Raw genomic sequence first — 22,422 nt, 5'->3', positions numbered from 1 at the left:
CCGGAGCTGGGCGGCCTCTGGGAGCTTGGCGAGGGAGCCTGTGTGCTGCTTTTCCTTAGTGATCGTTTGTTATAAATCTAGAGCTCCCCCTGCTGTTTAGGAGGTGGGGTACTCTCAGCTGACCTTTCAAAAATGATGGTTTCTTTTATATCCTAAGATTTAAAAACTTAAAAAAAAAAAAACGACTGCGGGGACGTTTGGCACTTCGTTCTGGTTCAGCTGCAGTTGCGGCCCGGCGGGAGGAAGGGCGGGGTGTGGGGTGGGGTGGGGCAGGGGCCCCAGCAGGATGGGGTCAAGTCTGTGCCCTGGCCACTTGTAGCGCCTCCTCACCCTGCTCCCGCACCACAGCCGGCAGCCCCTCCACACCGTCTCACAGCTGCTCTGAAACCTGGGGCAGCAGAACTGAAACTGACCCCCGTCTGGTGAATTTCTTGAAGTGAGCCAGGCCAGCCATTCCCTGTTCAAGCTCAGGGTATCCCCACTCATCATTTGCTGAACTGGCTTCACAGCGCTGCATTTGTAGAGGGTCTGACTCTGGTCTCCCTACCCCCAGCATGCTTTGCCGAGTGGCGAGCTGTGGCCCGTGGGGCGGTTGCCCCAGAATAGAGCCGGGTCCCTGACGGGGCTCCAGGGGGGCCCTCCTGGTCAGCGGCTGGTTGTGAGCACAGCAGTCAGCCACACAAACCCGGTGAAGGTCTTAGTCCTTAAAGATGATTTCATGCAAGTTAATGCATGATTTTCAATGCAAGTTAATTTTAGCAGCACTGTTACCACCAGCTGAACCGAGGAAGGACACGGCACCGAGTAGATGTACGTCCTTTTGGTTGGGCTGCCTCAGTCACAACATTTGGTCGTGTGGCGATCCCTGATGAGGCTGAAGGAGGACAGTGGGGGCGCCTGGCTTGCAGGCATACTCTGTGTCCCCGTCTTCCAGGGCTGGCAGCTCCGTAAGGGTTGTGTTAGGGCTACGTTCCGTGGGTGCACCTTAGCAGTGGCCATTCCCCATGAGAATGGAATCACCAGGATTGTAGTGATGGGGCAGCTGAGCCGTAAAGATGTGTGCTTACTCAGGTGCCACTTTCTCCTTCCCGTCAGCCGACGTGAACAGTGCTGCTGAAGTGAACCTGAATCAAGACGCCTCTCCACTGTGAGCTATAGCAGCAGGCCTGATGCTTCACTCTGATGTAATTATTGTACGGTTCTTCTCCCAACAGCTTTGAAAAGTCCAGCTGCGTTTCATGAGCAGAGAAGGAGCTTGGAGCGGGCCAGGGTAAGGCATCTTTCTTCCAGGGACCCTCACCACGAGCCCCATCAGAGCCCATTGTGGTGCCGCCATCTTCCCTCCAGTCTGGCGTGGTCCCCAGGGTCCGCCCCGGCCTCACAGTTCCAAACAGAAAGCTCTGCCTTTCCGCTTCATCCCACCCCAGTGTCTGCCAGCCTGAAGGTTTAGACCATGATCAGAAGGAGTGTCCTCCTCTGGTACATCCAAGGGTGTGTCATGGGTGCCAGCCTCCTGGGTTTGGAAACCGCTGATATTTTCCACGCTTGGATTCCACTTGGCCTTTGGTGGCTGTTAGGACGTAAACACCGGCCACGGGAAGGCTTGCTGAGTGGCGGTCCCTCCGTGTCTGGCTGCACTGCTCTCGTGACTCCAGGTGGGCCTGGAGACCTCCCTGTTCCCTGAGCAGCCAGGGTCCACTGCAGGCCGTGGAAGCAGAAGCTGGGCCCCTGGGCACCGGCTCACGCTGCTGCACCTGGCTTGCTGCTCTGTCCCCCTTGGTTTCAGTTCCCTCAGGGGCCTCGGGGGTGGTCTGCTGCCTGGCGTGGGTGGAGAGGGGGAAGTGGCCAGAGCGTGCTTCCCCCTCTCGGCCCGGCACTTTTTCTTTTATGTAAAAGTCAAGGGAGGGGAACCTCGGCAGATGGAGGCTCGCGGGCTGCCCGGGGCCACAGCTCTGCCAGACTCTGAATCGCTTACCTCCAGGGCTCATCCTACGGTCTTCTGTTTTTATCTTATTTTTAACCAACTGCTAAGGAAAATGATGATGAATTCTTAGAGTGAGCGGGAAGAATGAGGTCCCGGGTGCTGGGAATGAAAGGAGTGGCTGGCTGCACTGTTGTACCTGCCGGAGGATGAGGGAGTACGAGGAATGGCCTTGCCTGCGCCTCCTACCCAGTCTTAAGACTTGGTGCCCCTTCCTGGCCTGCTTCTCCAAGGCAAGGAGTGGAGGTGACCTGATGAGAAAAGGTGCAATTCTGTCCTTTTCGTGTTTAGGGTCACTGCAGCTCTTATGAGGGGAAGGCGATGGCACCCCACTCCAGCACTCCTGCCTGGAAAATCCCATGGATGGAGGAGCCTGGTAGGCTGCAGTCCATGGGGTTGCTAAGCGTCGGACACGACTGAGCGACTTCACTTTCACTTTTCACTTTCATGCATTGGAGAAGGAAATGGCAACCCACTCCAGTGTTCTTGCCTGGAGAATCCCAGGGACAGGGGAGCCTGGTGGGCTGCCGTCTATGGGGTCGCACACGACTGAAGCAACTTAGCAGCAGCAGCAGCTCTTGTGAATTAGGTGTCTGTCTTCACCTTAATAGTTGCAGCTAAGAGAGGTTAACTAACTTGTCCAGCTAGTCAGTGGCGAGCCAGGGTCTAACCTTGGTCTGTGGACTCCAGGTGTTTCTTCCTCCTCCCCCTGCTGTCTGTAAAGACCGGCTCTGGCCAGAACCTGCTCTGCTTTCTTCTCCAGCAGCCAGGGCAGCACTTCTGCCCACCACAGATGGGTGACAGGCCCTGAGCCCACGGCCGCCATAAGCCATCTCCTGGGAGCTCGGCACCACAGGGCTAGGGCCGTGGCCAGGCCAGGGAGCAAGTCTGGACCTTGCTGCAGGTGTGACGTCTGCTCTGGCACCTCATTCTCCACCCTATTCTACTCTACCCGCCTCTGCCCTGTCCTCTCCTAACTTGCTGGGTAGGAGAGGTGATGGTCTTGGCTGATGGCTTGAAACATTCTGGTGCAAAGCTTAAGAACACAGGCTCTAGAGTGAGACAGATCCAGGCACATACACGCCATACCAGGAGCGCTGGGCAGTGGGCAGAACACAGGCTCTAGAGTGAGACAGATCCAGGCACATACACGCCATACCAGGAGCGCTGGGCAGTGGGCTGGCTCTAGGACTGTTGGGGCAATGGTTTAATTTGCCTGGAGTCTCATAAGTGCAGAAATGAGGACATTAGACTTTAAGGAACTAGAACTATGACACCACATATCAAAATTAGTTCAGAGTGAACAGAAAATGCTTGTGGTGTCAGGCAGTGCCAGAGATTTTGAAATAAGATGCAAAGTTATATTCAGTATGATTAGAGCTCTGCAAAATTAAACCTATCTTCTGCATGGAAGAATGACTAGAAACAAATATCCCTAAGTACTAACAGTGGATAATTACATGTTTTTTTTATTGTTGTCTAATTTTTTAAATTTTCTTTAATGAACTCATATTACTTTTATGATAATAAAAGTCATAGATTAGAACATATATTAGTAGTTCAGCCTCAGAGAGACAGATGGTCCTCACAGGTGGACGAAGCCCTCAACAGGTGCCTTGAAAGTGGATGCACCCTCCCCAGGCCTCGGGACCCAGCAGTGTCCAGGCTGAGCTCCTGGGGCGGCCGAGGTCACCCACTGAAGCCACGGCTGCCTTTTGGTCTTGTCCAGGCCTTAAGCTTGTGACCTGCATCTGAGAGCTGCTTGGTGTGTTTTTTCCGCAGACAGAGGACTACCTGAAACGGAAGATCCGTTCCCGGCCGGAGAGATCAGAGCTGGTCAGGATGCACATTTTGGAAGGTGTGTTAGACCGGAAATGCTTCTTCATGCAAACCCTCTTGCTCTCTGTTTGCACCCTGCACCACCCGCGTTTCTTGTTCACTCTCCCTCGTTGCCCCCATTCCTCACAAAAACGGGGTATGCAGTCCTCTCCCCCAGCAGTGTCTCCAGCATGGATTTACTTCCATCCATTCGTGCATTTATCCGGTATTTACTCCAGCACCAGTGAAGTACAAGCGAGGTCATCCCAGACAAACTGCCTGCCCCCGCCCACACACTTCTTTCCTCATTCTAGGGAAGGAAAACTTTGGGCTTGAGTCGATCCATTTTTTGTTCGGTTTGGAATCCACTTTGGAGTTGGAAGAAGACTTTCCTAGTCTGAACCCTGCACGTGGCAGGAAGCCACCGAGGCCCAGAGCGGGGAGGCACATTGTCCCCCGCAGCAAGTCCTGTCGTCTGGGCCTGCTGAGCCTAGTGACCGCGGTTGGGTGTGACCACACACTGTCCTCAGTGGGGCCCCCACCCTCTGTCCTCGTGAAACTTCACACCGGGTCCCCCACTCTGCCTGCTTCTGCTGGTCTCTGCTCCTTCCCTGGCAGGAAGGGGAGGTGCCCTGGGGTTCCAGGGCAGAGCCCGCTCACCCCTGTATCCTCCTCCACCCTTTCCCACATGCAGAGACCTCGGCTGAGCCCTCCCTCCAAGCCAAGCAGCTGAAGCTGAAGAGAGCCAGGCTGGCAGATGACCTCAATGAGAAGATCGCGCAGAGGCCTGGCCCCATGGAGCTGGTGGAGAAGAATATCCTGCCTGTGGAGTCCAGCCTGAAGGAGGCCATCATTGGTGAGGAGCCAGGCCGCCCTGCATGGACCCGCTAGCTGGCACATGGGGAGGGCCGCCGGGCTGCCTGCTCCCTGACTTCCTGCTCAGCCTGGGGCAGGGGAGCCGAGGCGTGGAGAACCAGAGCCTGACGGGTCGTGCGAGCCTGGGTCAGCGCCCATGGCCCCACGGATCAGCGCCGTGCCAGAACGGCCAAGCCAGTAACCGAGGCCTCTGTCCACTCCCCATCTCTGAACCCAGGGCCTGTCCCTCTTTCCCAGAGAAGGTGGGCAGGTATCAGGGTTGGTGTGCGCGAGCACACGGAGACGCCAAGAACTAGAAACCATGCCTGCTGCTCCTTTTCGTTCGTGACGCCCCCTCTCGGAGCCTGACCCTTTGCCAGATAGTTTGCTTACAAAGGCCGACAGACCTGAGCAAGGCACTAGGTGCTCGGACCCTGGCCCCACAAGGCGGACCACGCCCCTGGGCCTTACGGAGCTCAAGCCTGAGTGCAGACCCAAGCAGGGAAGTAGGCCCCAGTGGACCAAGGGCCGCCCGGCCCAGCCCTGACGGTGCAGGCTGGCGTGAGGGGAGGGGAGGCCAAGGGGGGGGTGCAGCCTGAGCAGGAGTTGAAGCGTCTGCGGGGGAGGAGGAGCACCTGCACGTCGACCTGGAAGGGGGGTGTCAGAAAGGGGCAGGGGTACCACAGGGCCCTGTGCACGGTCAGGCTTGCACCCCTGACCCCCTCACCATGGCGAGGTTGGGACAGACGTGCTCCTGTAGCTGCTGTGGGCCTGAGATCTGCCCTGGGAGGCAGCCACAGTGCTCCCACTCTAAGTGTGAGCTGGGTCTCTGGGCAGAGTGGGCATGGGAGGGCACGGGTTGGCTCAAGGCAGGCCGGGTGGGGCCCGGGGCCTGACTCAGCAGAGGCAGGCCCTGGGCCTCACCTGCACCAGTGCAGAGGTGGGTTGAGCTGGGGGTCTCAATACCCGCTTCCCTGAATCCCCTACTTCGCCCACATGTTCATCTTGCCTTGAGTCAGTGTTCAGTCGCTCAGTCGTGTCCGACTCTTTGCGACCCCATAGACAGCAGCGTGCCAGACCTCCCTGTCCATCACCAACTCCCGGAGTCCACCCAAACCCATGTCCATTGAGTCAGTGATGCCATCCAGCCATCTCATGTCCGTGTGCTCCCACCCACATCTCCAGCACGTTCTACAACAGCCCCTAGTTACAGCCAGTGGTTGGGCCAGGGTCATTCTGGACTCTCCCGCCATCCCAGATCTGATAAATGTTTGCCAAGAGTCGGCCGGGCGCCCGGCCTGCGTGAGCCTGGCCACACAGACACAGAGCAAAGCATTGGCTGTGCCCCACAGCCTGGACCATGAACTCCCACAGGGCAGGACCCTGCAGTGACCCCTGGACTGAATTGGGGTGGACCCGAGGCTCCTCCGTCTGCTCCCTGGTCCTGCTGGTCCCCTCTCTGGGAGTGAGAGGCTGGGGGAGGAACCTGGGCCTTGAGCGGCTGGCAGGAGGCACACGGTGGTCAGAGGCTGTGCCCCCTCGGGGGGCCAGGAGGGTCAGCCTGGTGGGTTGCGGGGGGAGTGTAAGCTCAGGGGCATCCTGCCCAGGTTCCTGTGGCCTCGGGTCACGGCCCTGGAGGGGGAGCGCTCCAGACCGCTCCTCTTCCTCGTCTGGGGTGTGGCCCCCACTCAGCCCTGCGCCCGGTGCCTCTGTGTGGACGGCGGCTCGTGCCGCGCTTCTCTTCTAACCGTGATGGCCGCGGGGTTGTGACAGGACTCGTGAAACGCCCTGCTTGCCCTGTCCCCTTCTTCCCCTCCCTCTGTGTCTGGAATTTCCACACTGGGCCCCCCAACCCAGGCACACAGGCCTCCAGGCCCTGCGCCCTCACAGCGGGGAGGGCGGGCGGTGGCCTCGCTGCCCCCGGGCCCTGGGGCTTTGAGAGCCACTGGCCCTGCCTCACCTGGGCGAGCCGGCGGCCCTCCTCCCCGCCTCTGCCCTGCCCTGCCCTCCACCTGCACAACCACCGGAGGCTAAAGAGTGGTCTGTTCATGGTCTTCGGAGAGTCAGGCAGCCCAGGGGAGGAGCTGCACCCCCATAGCTGTTCCCAGACTCCTTCAGCCCACCTCGCAGGGTGCCCAGGGTGGAAATACAGTGCCTGCAACAGCCAGGAAGCAGGAGGTGGAGGCGGCGACAGGCTTGGGAGGGCGGGCAGACGTTCCCCGTGAAGACTGAACACGGCTGCGTCTTGTCTTAGAGGGCAGAGGGTGAGCAGAGACGGGAGGGCTACGAGGAGCGGCCTCCAGGCTGGCGGGGCGAGGGGGCCCAGCGGGCCAGCGGTCAGGCCTGTGCTGCCGAGGCAGCGCCGTGAGGGCCGGTAGGACTGACTCTCCTGGCCTTCACTTCGGGGCTGTGAGGACGAGCTTTCCTCCAGCTCGTTTGGGTGCAAGAGGCAGGGCAGCTGCCAGTTGCTTGCTCCTGCTGCCTGCGGGGCGAGAGGACAGCCTCTGGCTGGGGAGCAGGGCCCTCAGCCGAAGGAGTCTCACCCGGGCCTTGGCTTCCAGTGGGCCAGGTGAACTACCCGAAAGTAGCAGACAGCTCGTCCTTCGACGAGGACAGCAGCGACGCCTTATCGCCTGAGCAGCCTGCCAGCCACGAGTCCCAGGGCTCGGTGCCGTCGCCCCTGGAAGCCCGAGTCAGCGAGCCGCCGCCCAGTGCCACCTCTGTGTCCCCCGCTCAGGTGAGCTTCCCCCTCCGCTCCCCAGGGGCCCAGACCTGCTGGAGCTGCCCTGGCGAGGTCCCTCCCTGGGCCCAGGTGGGGCGGGAAGCCGGGAGGAGCTGCCCCGCTAGCTCGGGTAGGGGGGTTGTCGGCAGCGGGCCCCTCGGAGTTACATTCGGAGGCCTCCCCGCCGCCCCGTGTCCCCTCGTGCAGAACAGCTGCCTTTCCTGAGTGTGTGCGGGTCCGTGACGCTTCCTCCACCCTCTGCTCCCCCTTTTCTAGTCCCCTCTCCCACCACCACCCTGGAGGCTGCTCTTAGCCTGCCTTCCTCTGCCCTCAGTAGTGACCATCAGAGAGGGTGACGGCCACCCACCTCCGGGCAGGCCAGGCAGGGTTGCAGCACCAGCTGGAGCCTGGAGGTGGTGCAGCTTCTGGGGTGTCCTCACATCCCCACCTCTCTCCCAGGTCGTGTCACAGCTCCCCGTGGGCCCAGAGTCCGGAGAAACGCTCTTCCTGGCAGAGCAGCCTCCTCTGCCTCCCAGCCTCACCAACGGAACCGCGGTCCCCACCGCCAAGCCCCTTCCCACCCTCATCAAGGTACAGACAGACCCCCAGCCCACTGCCCCCCGCCCCCAATGCCTCGCTGATTCCAGTGTGGGGACAGTGTCTGCAGTGGGGGTGCTCACCCTCTCCTCCTGGTCAGGGACCAGCAGAGGCCACCACAGGGCTACAGGCAGCCTGCCCACTCCCTCCGCGGACGCTGGCCGCAGTCATGGCCCCGGTGTACTGAGCGCAGGGCAGGCTGTCACTCCTACCCGCCCCATTCATGGCCTCATGAGACCTTAAGGGGATCGAGTAGTGAGGTGGTGGGCCCACGGTCACTGGCCAGCTGTGCTGGGAGTTCGTCTTCATTCTCTTTCTCCAAGTCCTGACATGAAATACCTGAAGGGGCCCCAGTTAGCCTCAGCCCACGAGACATCCATGGGCACCTTTGCACGGGAACTCGGTGCTGGACTGTGAGGTTGAGTTCAGCAGCACCATGAGCCAGCGTCTGGGCCTCCCTGCCCAGCCGAGCCTCCTGCCTCGGCCTCTGGGGCCTTGGCCCTGCCTGCCCCCTTCAGCCTGTGCTTCGCGCCTGCCGGGCAGGGGTCCTTCCTTCCAGCCCCACTTGCTTCTGCGCTTGGCTGATTTCTGCAGTCCCTCCGTGTAGGCCCTGGCCCGGAGCCTCCGGCCGCCCACGTTCCTCCCGCTGCTCCCAGCCTTGGCCGAGCCCTCTCTGTGTCTCCAGGTGCTCCTGGTCCCTTTGGGCTGGCGCCCCGCCCCGGGCCTGCTCCTCCCGGCCCCGGGGGCCCCGGCCGCTACCTGGGCAGCTGGCCACGCCTTCCTTGTCTCTGTGGTCTGTCCCCGACTGGCCCGGATGCCTGAGGTTTTCCCCAGATTTCCTCCCCCAGCTGCTCGCCACAGGTCGGGTGCCTGCCTCTGCCCACCTCCCCTCTCTGAGAGCCGTGTGTGTGTCTTTATCTAACTTCCTCTTTTCTGGAAGCGCCTCAGCCTCTGGCTCCGCAGCCCTGCTGTGAAGCCTCCTCCAGAGGAGCCCCAGCTGCCTCTGACGGCTTGGGTCGCTCTCCTCTCTGGTGGCTTCCCCGGGCTCCCTGTCCCCCTCCCTCTCAGTGAGGTGCTCCTGGCCGTTCTCAGCCTTTCTCGCACCCTCAGCCTTGCTGGGGCCTCTCTTCAGGCCCCTGCCCGTCCTCCCAGTGTTCTCTGGGCCCGGCGGCCCCTCGCTTTCTCCCCCTCTCCACACCCAGGCCCCCCGCCCCTCTTCCCCACTGCCATGGGGAGGGCACCGTCAGAGCACAGAACCCTGAACCGTTAAACTGCTTGGCTGCTGCAGCTCTGCTGCCCCTTCTTCCCCTAGTCAGTCACCTCTTTCCTCATCCTGTCAGTCCTCAGGGCCCCCTAACCAGACCCCCGCTGACTCCGCACGGAGTCTCCACCCTTCCCTCTGCGGGTCTCTGTGCAGATGCTGCGAGGCCCCCTCGGTCCTGCCCGGCCCGTTCCCTGCTCACGCGCCGCACTCAGCTCCACCTGCCCTCACCCCAGAGGACTCTCGAGGCCCAGCGGGAGGCTGCCGTGTGTGCCGGCTGTGGGTGCACACAGGAGCTTTTGGAGTCTTGGGCTTGGATCTCGGCTCCTTCGTGGGCGAGGTCACAGCCACTGTGTGACCTCGAGCCACTGACTGCCCTGAGCCGCTGCTTCATCTTCTGGTAGACAGGCCGGCTCCTGGCAAGGCCGGGTTCTCCCCAGTCTGCGCCCCGTGTGGGGTGGATGTGCGAGCTCCCAGGGGCCCTCTTTCTCCCCGCGTCCTGTTCCCTCTGTGCTCGGGGTCATAGGGAGGCTGTCTGTGCATTTGGGCTGGAACCTCTGTGAAGAGCAGGGCGGGTCACAGCACTGCCCCCTCATCAGCCCTCGCTCCATCCTGGGCGCACTCCTGGGCACCAAGGAGGCCTCTTCTTTGGGAGGGGTGCTCTCTGGCAGGGCAGGGGGGATGCACGGCCCTCTCAGAAGCTGCCCAGGCCCCTGACGGTGCCCTCTCACGCCCCCAGCAAAGCCAACCCAAGTCTGCTGGTGAGAAGTCGCAGCGCAGCAAGAAGGCCAAGGAGCTGAAGCCAAAGGTGAAGAAGCTCAAGTACCACCAGTACATCCCCCCGGACCAAAAGCAGGACAAGGGGGCTCCTCCCATGGACTCCTCCTATGCCAAGATCCTGCAGCAGCAGCAGCTCTTCCTGCAGCTGCAGATCCTCAACCAGCAGCAGCAGCAGCAGCAGCAGCAGCACTACAACTACCAGACCATCCTGCCCGCCCCGCCCAAGTAGGTGCCGCCCTGCCGCCCATGGGCCTCACTTGCCCACAGGCCCCACCCAAGTAGGTGCCGCCCCGCTGCCCACAGGCCCCGCCCAAGTAGGTGCCGCCCCCCCTGCCCACAGGCCCCGCCCAAGTAGGTCCACTCCGCCTGCCCACAGGCTCCGCCCAAGTAGGTCCACTCCGCCCACGGCCCCGCCCAAGTAGGTGCCGCCCCACCGCCCACGGGCCCCGCCTGCCCACAGGCCCCGCCCAAGTAGGTGCCACCCTGCCGCTCACAGGCCCCGCCCATGGGCCCCCCCTGCCCACAGGCTCCACCCAAGTAGGTGCCACTCTGCTGCTCACAGGCCCAGCCTGCCCACAGGCCCCACCCAAGTAGGTGTTGCCCCGCCCACTCAAGGCCCCACCCAAATAGGTGCCCCTCGGCCCACCCACAGGCCTGCCTGGTGACCGGTGATGTGTGGGTGACCCTGGACTGGCAGGGACCCTTGGGTCCCAGTCCCATCAGAGCAGTCCGGGAGCAGGGCCCTTCCCTGTGCCCCTCTCCAGCCGGCCCAGCAGAAGCCGAGGGGGACGCCTGGCGCGGGCTCATTCCTGTGATTTTTTCCTCTCAGGCCGGCAGGGGAGGCAGGGGGCAGCGCTGGGGGCCCCCCGTCGCGCAGCCTTTCCAGTACCAGCAGCAGCTCCAGCTCAGGCGCCCCTGGGCCCAGTGGGCTGGTCCGACAGAACAGCACCTCGCTGACAGGCAAGCCGGGGGCCCTGCCTGCCAACCTGGATGACATGAAGGTAGGTGGTTGCGCCTGGTGGCCTTGGCCGCTGCCAACCTAGCCTCTCGCGGGGCCGTCAGGCGCTTGGTGTCAGGCAGGGAGGGCGGCCGGCTGGGGACTACGGCCACAGAAGGCAGAGCGGGGCTCTGGACTCTGGGCTCTGCAGCGGAGGCACCTGGAGCCCGCCTGGAGGCTCACCTGGCGGCTCACCTGGCTCTGCTCATCATCATCGTTGTCATTAAAGACACCAGCTGGTGTTCGTCCCGGGCCGTGGGCTCACCAGGCACTTGCGTGCCTCTGATTTCCCAGCCTCTAGTGCAGTGTGAGGAACGGGGGTGTCACCCTGGCTTCAGGGTGAGCAGCCCGAGGCCTGGGGGAGAGGGTGGACAGGCTTGCTCGAGGTTTCAGGCCCGGGTGGTGGTCGAGCCGAGGCTCAGGTCAGGGCTCCTCTGCAGCACTGCCCTTTCCTCATGCTCCTGACGTCTCGCTGAACCTGCTTTGTGAGTGCTGCATCCACCTAGGAGAGAGCGGCCGCACTTGGGGCACAGACCCCACTGTGTCCTGGGCCTTGGGGGTGGGAGATGCCTGGGCCTGGCCTGCATGCTCTGCCCTAGTCAGAAGGGGGATGGGTCACATTCTCTCTCGAGAGTTTGTGCCCTGGACCAGCCTGCTCCCTCCTAGTCATGACCCAGGTCCCAGCAAGACACAGCCCTTGGGTGGGGAGCTGAACACGGGCCTTGGTATCCTAGAGACCCGGCCCTCATTCCTAGCTCTGCCCACCGTGACATCACCAGTATGACTTCCGAGGAGTCATTTCACTGTCCTGAGCTCAGTTTTCTCATCTGTGAGATGCAGAGTGTTTACTTGAGTGTTGGTTGAGCGCAGGCTGGGGCTGGAGACAACTGTGGACGTGTCCTGCCCAGCCAAGGGGCGAGGACGGGGAGGAGGGGCCGCAGAAGCAGGCCTCTTCCTCCAGGCTGTGGCAGGGCCGGGCCTTGATGTGTCTGAAGTGGCTGGTGGGGCCCAGGAAGATGAGGCCCACTGGATGGAGGCTGGTGTTGCTCTCCGCCCCCCAGTGGCCCTGACTCCTGTGCCTACGCAGGTGGCAGAGCTGAAGCAGGAGCTGAAGTTGCGGTCACTGCCCGTCTCGGGCACCAAGACAGACCTGATTGAACGCCTGCGTGCCTACCAGGAGCAGGTCACCCCTGCCAGCCCCGGAGCGCCCAAGGCCCCCGCCACCTCCCTCCTGCCCAAGGCGGGTGAGGTGGTGGTCGCCTTCCCCACCGCCCGGCTCAGCACGGGGCCCGCCCTGGTGGCAGCGGGCCTGGCCCCGGCCGAGGTGGTGGTGGCCACGGTGACCAGCAACGGTGTGGTGAAGTTCGGCAGCACGGGCTCCACGCCCCCTGTCTCCCCCACCCCCTCAGAGCGGTCACTGCTCAGCACAGGCGACGAGAACTCCACGCCGGGGGACAGCTTTGGCGAGATGGTGACGTCTCCGGTGACCCAGCTCACGCTGCAGGCCTCGCCGCTGCAGGTCCTCGTGAAGGAGGAGGGCCCCCGCCCTGGGGCCTGCTGCCGGAGCCCGGGGGCGCGGGCCGAGCTGGAGGGCCGGGACAAGGACCAGATGCTGCAGGAGAAGGACAAACAGATCGAGGAGCTGACGCGCATGCTCCGGCAGAAGCAGCAGCTGGTGGAGTGGCTCAGGCTGCAGCTGGAGCAGGAGAAGAGGGCCCAGCAGCCGGCCCCCGCCCCCACCCCGCTTGGCCCGGGCCCCGCGGTGAAGCAGGAGAGCAGCCTGGCCAGCTGCCAGCTCAGCCGGCGGCCCCCAGGCCCTGAGCTCCCCTTCAGCCCCAGCCTCTCGGCCCCCGCCGCCCCCCACGCAGACACCCGCGCCCTGGTGTCCCCGGCCGTGGTGGTGAAGCAGGAGGCTGTGGGGCCCGAGCCTGAGCCGGCCCCGGCCCTGGTCACTCTGGGCCCCGCGGTGAAGCAGGAGAACAGCTTCACCAGCTGCCAGCTGAGCCGGCAGCCCCCGGGCCCTGAGCTCCCCTTCAGCCCCAGCCTCGCGGCCCCTGCCACCCCCCACACAGACACGTGTGCCCTTGTGCCCCCGGTCGTGGTGGTGAAGCAGGAAGCCGTGCTGCCCGAGCCTGAACCGGCCCCAGCCCCACAGCTGCTGCTGGGCCCACAGGGCCCCAGCCTCGTCAAGGGGGTCACACCACCCCCCCTCCTGACTGACTCTGCAGGGACCCATCTTGTCCTCACCGTGACCAAGAAGAACACAGACAGCCCTGGCCTGGCCAGCGGGAGCCCACAGCAGGTACCTGGGGCAGGGGGTGCAGGACCCATGGGAGGGCGAGAGGGCATTCAGTGACGGTGCCCCCAGGGGGGCAGGTTGCGCTCACGTCCTTGGATCGTCCCCTTCAGCCCTCCCAAACGAGGGCTGCCCACCCGAGGTCACCCACGCAGGGCTGAGACTGTGTGGGAGTTGGGGAGGTTGGGGCCCCTGTGTGAGACCCCCAGCCTTGCAGGTGGAGCTGTGAGGGCCTGCCCCCGGCCGTGGCCCTTAGTGTCAGAGCTTGTCTGTGGCCCCACCAGGCGGGCCCCTCCTGCCCCTGCTGCCCCTGCTGCAGGGTGGGGTGTTCCCGGGAGGGGGCGGGGCCTGACGGGAGCCCTGCCCCTCTTCCCCTCAGAGAGGCCACCTGTCCCCCAGCAAGGCGACGCTGGCAGTTGGCTCCCTGCTGCCACCGCCCTCACAGCCCAGACCCTCTGCTCAGCCTGCGCCAAAGGTAAGCCTGCTTAGGCTTTGTGTGGCCTCAGCCCTGCAGGGCTTGCGGGGTGGGGGCGGTGATAGGACCTGGGGACTCCGGAAGGGACCCGGGCCCTGAGCAGAAGCTCCAGGAAGGGGAGGGGCGGTCAGCTTGGAGCTCCCACCTGTGCCCTGGGCTCCCAGGGAGCCACTCGTCCTCGGTAGGGTCAGAGGTCAGGGCCACCCCCATCCTGTATGGCTTCTTCCCCGGGGGTGTCCACGAAGCTCCCCGAGAGCGCGTGCAGCTGCACCGTCCGCTGGCCTGGGCGGAGGTGGATGCTTCCTGCTTTGCCTGCCTGGTGCGGGGCCCGGGCTGCCGCCCTCAGCCGGCCGTGGTTCTCGTCTTCCTTCAGCCTCTGTCCCAGCCTGAGTCTCCAGCTCCCGGCCCCCCGGGCCGCATGGACCTGGAGCCCCCACCCCAGCCCCTGTTTGGGACCCCCGCTTCTCAGCCTAAGAAGGAGCCGCCTGGCTACGAGGAAGCCGTGAGCCAGCAGCCCAGGCCGCAGGTAAAGAGGGTGGCCAGGGGCCTGTGGGGTGGGTGGTCACAGTCCCCCGGGTCTCATGGGAGGGGGCCTCCAAAAGGCCTTGGAGAGGGGGTGTTGGGGCAGGAGAGAGGGTGGGCTGTGGGAGCCTGGCGCAGCCCGCGGGGGCCTGACTGCTGGCTCGGGGCCGGGAGGGTCTGCTCTGAGCCAAGCTGGGGCTTCCTGTCGTAGGTCTTCATGTTTTTCTGATCTTTGGCCTACAGGAGAATGGTTCCTCGAGCCAGCAGATGGATGACCTGTTTGACATTCTGATTCAGAGTGGAGGTAAAGTTCAGGCCCCACGCTGCCTCCCCCGCCCTCCTGCCTGCCCCCGTGTCTCCAGCTTGGGCTTGGGTGATTGGGTTTGGTTTGGTTCTTGACACAATGCCTGGCAGGCCTGGTAAGTACTTAGGAGGCAGCGGCGTGTGAGGCGCGTCCCAGAAGCCGGGCAGGGCCCCGTGGGGGGCATCTTCAGCACACGTTTGTCTTATCCTGAGCCATTGCACCGCGTGCCCAGCACTGTGCCCACAGCCCAGGGTGAGGCAGTGAGAGACGCCCACCTCTGCGGGCCTTGCGTCTGTTGTGGGGAGGTGATGGAGGAATAAACAAACTGTCCGTCAGAGCGTCAAGAAAAGCAGGAGGAGGCAAGGGTCCCAGGTGGAGGGGTGGTCGGGGTCAGGGTTGCTGGGTGCTGTTCAGCACTGCAGGGCGGACTGGAGCGGGTGTGGGTGGTACAGAGGCCTGGGGGCGCCAGGACCCTGGGCGACGCTGGGAGCCATAGCACAGCTTCGCATGAAGGGTGGCTCCTCTGGAAGGGCAGACAGGGAGGCTGGTGATCCAGGAGAGCGGGGTGTGAGGGGGCCACAGGAGGGCTGAGCCCAGGAGCATCTGCAGAGAGCCAGTTCAGTTTCCTGTGGCTGTTAGGTGTGTGGCCAGGGGACACGGCGGCCGGGGGCGCGGTGTTAGCAGCAGTGTGAGCGCTCGGGGGCGTGGGCGCCTCAGCCCCTAGACTGAATGGGGGGACCACCAGGCCAGCCCAGGGGAGGTCTGGGCTGAGGGCAGGAGTAGGGGGGGGCTGTGCGGGAGGCTGGGTGTGCAGAGAGGAGGAAGTGGCGGGGGGAGGGGTGGTGGTTCAAGCTGCTGAGGCTGACCAGGGGTCGGAGAGGGAGCTATACCCTCAAGAGGATCAAGGCCCAGGGCCACTGAGGGCTGCTCAGGAAAGCTGGGGACCGAGACCTGGCCGTGTCGTGGTGGCGGCTGGTGACCTCAGCCCAGACAGTGGGTCGGCGGCCAGAGCCTGCCTGAAGCCAGTTGGAGAGGCTGGGGCTGTGGGAGACAGCAGGTCTAGACCACTCTCTGCAGGGGGTCCCCCACAAAGGGGTGGGTGTGGAAAGGAGGCGTGTTTGCCTGCTGGTGGGACGAGCTGGTGGTCTGGAGGTGAAGGAGACTCCAGGGGCGTGTCTGCGCGGGCAGAGAAATAGGCAGCTTCTCTCCTGAGGGATTTAATTGTGTCAGTAGGAAGAGTAAGAGCTCATGAGCTTGGACACTTTAAAGTGGTGGATTTAACCTCAATTACAAAACAATCGAGGTCACTGGTTTTGATCTTGGGGAGACTCCCCAGATTGCAGGGTCTGCAGTGGGGGCCTGGGGTACGTTCCTAATTAAGGCCGGTGGCGCTGAGGCTCCGGGAGGGTAGGGCTGCCAGAAGAGGGGCTGTGGGAAGCTGAGAAGAGACGGCAGAGGAGGAAGCTGGGGTTGTTTGCCCCCAGAGAGCCACAGAGCCTCGGAGAGGGCGTCCGCAGGTGGGGGGGCGCGCAGGCCCGCTGAGGGAGAGGGAGGCGGGGAGCGGGGCTGGGCATCTGGCGCTCGGCTGGGATGGGACCTGGAAGGCCAAGGAGCAAGCCTGGTTTCTGCATTACTTTTTTTTTATTGTGATAAAATATATATAACATGGTTTTCCACCACAGTCATCTTTGAAAGGTGCAAACTCAGCAGCATGAGGTTCATTTACATGGTTGTGCAGCCATCACTGCTCCCTGTTTCTAGGACTCTTGCATCGTCCCGTGCTGACCGTCACCTTCACACTAACTCCCTGTTCCCCCCCTTTCTGCTTCCTGTCTCTGGAACTGACTGTTCTCAACGGGTGGGAGTGCAGTCATCCACTTTCTCCTTATCTCTGGCTGGCTTCACTTAGCATAATACCCTCAAGGTTCTTCCATGTAGCTTTTACCAGAATTTCTTTGGGGCTGAATAGTGTTCCATTGTGTCAGTACCAATGTGTTTATCCCTTCATCCACTGGACGTGCGGGTCATTCCTTATCCCTTCACCCACTTTCGGCTGTTTCTGCCTTTTGGCTGTTGTGAGCAACGCTGTCCTGAGCACTGGTGTCTGAGTCCGTGATCCCGTTCTTTGGGGTGCGCATGTAGAGGCTGAGCTGCCGGCTGAGTCATTCTGGGTGTTTCACGTCTGGAGGAACTGCAGGACTGTTTTCCACACAGCTGCACTATTTTCATTCACACCAGCCACTCACAAGGGGTCCAGTTGGTCCACATCCTCACCAACACTCATTCTCAAATTTTTGTCTTTCCCTGATATTACTAGTGTTGAGCATCTTCTCATGTGCTTATAGGCCACCTGTGCATATTCTTCTGGAGAAATGTCTTATTCTTGGTCCATTTTCCAGCTGGTTGTTGTTGAGTTCTCAGAGTTATTCTGGGTACCAATCACTTACCTAGATACACGGTTTGCAAGTATTTTCTCCCATTCCATGGCTTGGCTTATCACTGATTTTAACTTTTTTGAAATATAGTTGCTGTATGGTCTTTTCATTTTCAATAGTGATCTTTGATGTACGAAGTTTTGAATGTTTATGATGGCCAGTTTATTTTTTCTTTGCCTATGCTTTTGGTGTTGAGGACTTCCCTGGTGGCTCAGATGGTAAAGCGTCTGTCTACAATGCAGGAGACCCGGGTTCGATCCCTGGGTCGGGAAGATCTCCTGGAGAAGGAAATGGCAACCCACTCCAGTACTCTTGCCTGGAAAATCCCACGGACAGAGGAGCCTGGTGGGCTACAGTCCATGGGGTCGCAAAGAGTCGGACACGACTGAGCGATTTCACTTTCACTTGGTGTTACAACCAAGAAATCACTACTGACTTCCGTGTCACAGAGTTGTTCCCTTTTCTTTTCTAGTCTTGGCTCCTAAATGTAGGTCTTTGGCCCATTTTGAGCTAATATCTGTATGTGCTGTAAGGGGGGGCTCCAATTGCAGGTCACACTCAGGCTGGCTTCTGAAGCCCCTTTGCTTTCTCAATTGGCAGAGATCTCAGCGGATTTCAAGGAGCCAGGGAAAGAGAAGGCGCCCCCCACAGCAGCCTGCGGCTCGCCCCTGGCCGCCCAGCCCTCGCCTGCGGCCGAGCTCCCTCAGGCCGCCCCGCCGCCGTCGGGCTCGCCGGCCCTGCCTGGGCGCCTGGAGGACTTCCTGGAGAGCAGCACAGGGCTGCCGCTGCTGACTGGCGGACACGAGGGACCGGAACCCCTCTCCCTCATCGACGACCTCCACAGCCAGATGCTGAGCAGCTCCGCCATCCTGGACCACCCCCCATCCCCCATGGACACCTCGGAATTGCACTTTGCGCCTGAGCCCAGCGGTGTGGGCCTAGACTTGGCCGACGGGCACCTGGACAGCATGGACTGGCTGGAGCTGTCGTCGGGCGGGCCGGTGCTCAGCCTGGCGCCGCTCAGCACCACGGCCCCCAGCCTCTTCTCCACGGACTTCCTCGACGGCCACGACCTGCAGTTGCACTGGGACTCCTGCTTGTAGCTCCCGGGGGTGGGAGGGCTAGAGGCCCCGAGAACTCCGGGGCGCCCGGCACTTTCCAGCCCCATCCCGCCCCTCCGTGAGGCCGGAAGTCCTGACAATCACAGGCCCTGCCCGCTCCAGGGAGGCGGTGCCGGGCCCCGCCCCGGGCTCGCAGAGGCCTGCATGGGCCGGGCTTCTATTTGACCTCCTTCTGTGAGGTCGGGGTGCACTTGCCAGCTGCGGTCTGCTCAGGAGGCGAGGCCCGGGGCTGAGGCAGAGCCCGGGCCCGCGTGTCCTCTCTTGCCCCGAGGGGGCACGGGCTGGGCCTCTACCTCACCATCCTCGCGGCGCCAACACCAGCGTCCCAGGCCTCCCAGGAGGGGCTCCCTGCCTCCTAGTGTCTTGCTGTAGCGCAGCCATGTATGGTTGGTGGCAGTTTCTGTACAGGTGTACATACCTCTATGTTATATATCGCCATACGTATACACATATATCTCGGCGGGGGTGGGTGCAGCTGCCCCCGCCTTCTGCACAGAAGGGCCTGGAGACCACCGCTCCCAGGGCCGGGCGCGGCTTACCGCGGTCCCGCCCATCACTTGTGTTTGACGTGTAGCCACCTCGCCACAGCCTGAGCCCCACCCTCCTGCTTCCTGCTCCTTATCAGTGCCACGAGGGCGGGGTGCTTCCTGCCCACATTCCGTCTGCTGCCTCACTGCAGCCACCACGGCCAGGGTTGGCAGGGGAGCCCGAGGCGGCCCTCAGGCTCTGGCCGCCGCCTCCTGCCCGTCACAGTCATCCACAGGGGACGAGGGGTGGAGTCACCAAAACCGGAGGTGGGATAGCTGTGTGAACTTTTTAAAATAAAAACAAAAACACCTCTTGCTGGTCCATCTCATTCAATCCACGTTAGACAAGACATGGGCGGTAGGGCCGGGTCCCAGGTGTCCACGCCCTGACCCTGATGCCACTTCCCAGCCCTGGCTGGATGAGAGGCAGGGAGGTGCTTTCTCAAAGACAAGAGTTTATTTATAAATCACGGATGCCCAGGAGCCTTCAGCCACCCCCACGCTCTTCCTGAGCAAAACCTGACAGCACAAAGCTGGCGCTCCACCTCCTCACGAGGTTTTTGGTTGGCTTCGTGGAGCTGGGCCCAGGGCCTCTGTAAAGACGCTGGCAGGACAGGGCACTCCTACCTGTTCCTGCCACCCTCTGCCCTTCTCTGCCTCTCTGACCCCCCCACCATGGTGCCCAGTCAGAACTCTGGAGCATGTCCTCCCCTCGACCCTGCAGCTTGGAGCTGGCCAGGGCTGGCCGTTCTCTCCTTGCTTTGTGGGGGCGGGGGGGGGGGGAGCCCCTGGAGGAGCACGTCACCCGTCGATGTCCCAGCTGAAGAGGTGGTGCTTCACCAGCATGTCCTGGACGCCCTCCTTCAAGGGCTTCTTCTCCTCCTGCATGAGACAGCCCTCCTGTCATGGCTGCTGGGCACACGGTGAGGAAGCCAGGTGGCAGGGCCAGCACTCAGGGCCCCCCTGAGGCCTCGGCCACCCAGAAATGCTTGGGGGAGGCGGCCCCCGGCACTGATGCCAGCCTGCCCCAACTGCCACAGTCCCCTGAGAGGCAGGCCCCACCACCCACCTCTCTCTTTGCAGGAAGCTCCCAGTCCTGGGAGAGGCTGAATGCGAAGCAGCAGAGGACCCTGGAGGGCGAAAGGGGGCTGTCAGACGCTGGCAGGGCTCAGCCACCCCCCGGCTGGGCCTGCAGGAGCCCAGGGTCTCCTCACCGCAGCTCGCACTTGATCTGGACCCAGCCAGGGCTGCGCAGGAAGGACCAGGGCTGGTACCACTTCTCCACGGTGGGCAGGCTGGAGCAGAGCACCTCCAGCCACAGGTGCAGCACCTGCTCGCTGGGGGCAGGGAGGGAGCCCGCTCAGCGGCCCGCGCCCCCACCCCTCACCACCCCTCCTGCGTCTGAGGCGCCATCACCACCTCCCTCAGCCCCGCTGGTCGCTCAGCCAGTGATGCGCCTGCTCGCTGGCCAGCAGCTGCACGGCGTGCTCTGAGCTCATCTCAGGGGCCCCTGCCCCAGGTCAGCACAGCCTGGACGCCACCCCTCTGCATGGTGGCAAGTCCAGAAACCCCATGCTCTGCCTGGCCCGCCCAAGGCTGGCATCCGTCAGCCTGCAGCCAGGTCCCCGGTGAGCCCTGACTGCTCACCTCACTGGAACCAGTGCTACACGGGCCCCAGCATCCCTCCCTGCCAAGCGGTGGCCAGTCTCATGCTGGAGGACAACCTTCGGGAGCCACCCTGGCCGCCGCCCACCTCCGTCTGCCCGGCTTAGCCCCGCCCCCCGTGGGGGCACGCGCACACACACACACACCCTGCTCATGGGCGCGCACACACTCACTTGAGCCCCACGCAGATGAGGGAGCGGAGCTTCACGTCCATTTGTGCGTGTGCGGCGTCGTGGGTCATGTTAACGGACTGCACAGCCTGGGGGGCACAGCGGTCACTCAGGTGTCCCCAGCTGCCCACCCTAGAGGCCAGTCCACCCACGGTCCCCCTTACCCGGTACAGCAGCTCCTCTGGGGTGAGGACTTTGCCATCTTCATCCAACCTGAGGGGGGACCAGAGCTGCCCGCACCGCCCTAGTGGGCTCGGGCCATACCCACCCTCCATCCCCGGCCCCAGGCTGCCAGGAGGGCGACCTGCAGGAGGATGCAGGCGCCAGGTTACCTGTACGTCTTGCACAGCACCAGGCGTGAGTACACGGAGTCGAAGTCTCTCTCGACCTCCCGGCCCGCTGCCTGGGGGGCACGGTGAGTGTCGGGGACCCGAGGGTAGATACCAGGTCAGAGCCACAGAGTCCAGCTGAGCAGGTCACCTCCCCACCAGCTCCACGGAGTCCGGACACTCACCTCCTCGATGAACAGCCAGGGGTGGCAGGCGCCCCCGAGCAGCGAAGGCTTCTTCAGTCCGTGTTCAAACAGGGCCTTGAGGGCTGGGCAGAGGGTCCCTCGCACGAGGTCTGTGACCCCCTCTGTCACAGCATCATCCCCCGCGATGGAGTACTGAGTGGGGAGGACACGGTCTGAGGGCCTCAGCCAGCCCCTCCCCATCCTCACAAGCGCTCCACACGCCCAGGGGACACAGCCCGGGGCCCAGGAGGGCACCAGCCTCAGGGTAGAAGGAGTACGGCCCCCAGGGACAGGCCCACCTCACGTGCGTGCTCACCTCCTTGCTCCGCTCATCCAGGACTTCCACGAACTTGGCTGGAAACCAGCCTGGGGGAGAAGCAGAGCCCGTGAGGCGTGCGGCTCTGCGTCCTGAGCTCTCCCACCCCCGACGGGGCTGAGGACACAGGGAGACAGAGACACCGAGCACACCCCGCACCGCCGCAGCCTTGCGGCCTGGCCCGCCCTCCCCCCAGCCCGGCACGACACAGACCAGACGGAGGCCTCACCTCTCAGGCCATTCAGCTCGCCCACCCAGCAGTGCTCATCCTTCTGAGAGACAATCTGCCAAGGAAAAGCGTGCGAAGCTTGGCTCTGGCTGCCTGGCTTTGTCCTGGGTCGGAGCTCTGGCCAAGCGAGGGCCTGGCCACCCCACCCGCTGCCAAGGGAAGGCGCCCGCTCCCCCCACACACCGTGATGATGTCGTTCTTGCGGAAGCCCAGCTCATCGTCGTCATGGCGCTCGAAGTCCAGCAGGGCCTTGGCCCGGCGCGGGTGGCCACGCGAGCAGGCCACGTAGTTCTCATGGTCCCGCTGGTGGCTCTCCATGCTATAGTCCGGGGTCAGCTCCTGCCAGGGCGGCAGAAAGGCCACTGCTCAGGCCAGGGAAGTGCGGCCCCGGTCAAGCCCTGCACCCACGGCTGGGCGCAGAGACTCACCACATTGCAGTTCTTGGGGTCTGTGCACTGGAAGTGGCGGGCCACGCGCAGGATAGCTTCCCGAAGGTCTGCCACCAGCTCCGTCTGCTTGATGTTTTTGGCCTTCATCGCCTCCAGGTCGTCCTCCCCTGCGAGGCCGAGACAATAGCAGCCGTGGCTGCGCCTCGTCCCAACTCCAAGGAAGCACAGAGTCCACATGGGGTGTGAGTCTGATCACCCCCGTTGCCCCACTTTCAGAGCCCAGCCCAGCGCCCGGCCGCCTGCACGGAGCGCTCACCGAAGAGCAGCGATGTGATGCCGGCCTTCCTCCGCTGAGTCCTGCGGCGCACCACCTGCGGGCACGGAGCCAGGTCAGCGGGGCCGGGCACCCAGCACCCAGACCACCTTCGGGCACGGAGCCAGGTCAGTG

The 22,422-nt window shown here is 63.0% G+C and overlaps 2 protein-coding genes across 18 annotated transcripts in view; one reads left to right on the top strand and one right to left on the bottom strand.

Moving 5' to 3' along the window:
- The window catches only part of MRTFA (myocardin related transcription factor A), a 166,464-nt gene extending 147,461 nt beyond the window's left edge, over positions 1–19,003 (top strand). For all 5 annotated transcript variants that reach the window (XM_060413573.1, XM_042247770.2, XM_027968133.2 and 2 more), the window contains 12 exons: positions 1,215–1,270; positions 3,764–3,839; positions 4,494–4,655; positions 7,216–7,391; positions 7,836–7,967; positions 9,974–10,239; positions 10,844–11,015; positions 12,099–13,313; positions 13,687–13,782; positions 14,156–14,308; positions 14,548–14,608; positions 17,644–19,003. In XM_060413573.1, coding sequence (XP_060269556.1) covers positions 1,215–1,270; positions 3,764–3,839; positions 4,494–4,655; positions 7,216–7,391; positions 7,836–7,967; positions 9,974–10,239; positions 10,844–11,015; positions 12,099–13,313; positions 13,687–13,782; positions 14,156–14,308; positions 14,548–14,608; positions 17,644–18,146 — 3,068 coding nt within the window. In that variant the 3' untranslated portion in view covers positions 18,147–19,003. The remainder of the gene's footprint in view (positions 1–1,214; positions 1,271–3,763; positions 3,840–4,493; positions 4,656–7,215; positions 7,392–7,835; positions 7,968–9,973; positions 10,240–10,843; positions 11,016–12,098; positions 13,314–13,686; positions 13,783–14,155; positions 14,309–14,547; positions 14,609–17,643) is intronic.
- SGSM3 (small G protein signaling modulator 3) overlaps positions 16,231–22,422 on the bottom strand; it is a 36,954-nt gene continuing 30,762 nt past the window's right edge. For 5 of the 13 annotated variants that reach the window (XM_042247772.2, XM_042247778.2, XM_060413575.1 and 2 more), the window contains 12 exons: positions 22,291–22,345; positions 22,014–22,186; positions 21,769–21,924; positions 21,586–21,640; positions 21,357–21,406; positions 21,041–21,193; positions 20,859–20,929; positions 20,691–20,739; positions 20,530–20,615; positions 19,906–20,028; positions 19,761–19,821; positions 16,231–19,573 (listed from right to left, as the gene is read on the bottom strand). In XM_042247772.2, coding sequence (XP_042103706.1) covers positions 19,493–19,573; positions 19,761–19,821; positions 19,906–20,028; positions 20,530–20,615; positions 20,691–20,739; positions 20,859–20,929; positions 21,041–21,193; positions 21,357–21,406; positions 21,586–21,640; positions 21,769–21,924; positions 22,014–22,186; positions 22,291–22,345 — 1,113 coding nt within the window. In that variant the 3' untranslated portion in view covers positions 16,231–19,492. Of the gene's footprint in view, positions 19,601–19,760; positions 19,822–19,905; positions 20,029–20,529; positions 20,616–20,690; positions 20,740–20,858; positions 20,930–21,040; positions 21,194–21,356; positions 21,407–21,585; positions 21,641–21,768; positions 21,925–22,013; positions 22,187–22,290; positions 22,346–22,422 lie in introns of all 13 variants that reach the window. The other 8 variants (XM_027968134.3, XM_027968137.3, XM_042247776.2 and 5 more) reach the window with 7 other exon arrangements.

This window comes from Ovis aries, chromosome 3 (assembly GCF_016772045.2).
Source record: "Ovis aries strain OAR_USU_Benz2616 breed Rambouillet chromosome 3, ARS-UI_Ramb_v3.0, whole genome shotgun sequence".
Taxonomy (NCBI): Eukaryota; Metazoa; Chordata; class Mammalia; order Artiodactyla; family Bovidae; genus Ovis; species Ovis aries.
The sequence above is the reverse complement of the archived record's forward strand: the minus strand, read 5'-3'. Positions and strand labels throughout refer to the sequence as shown.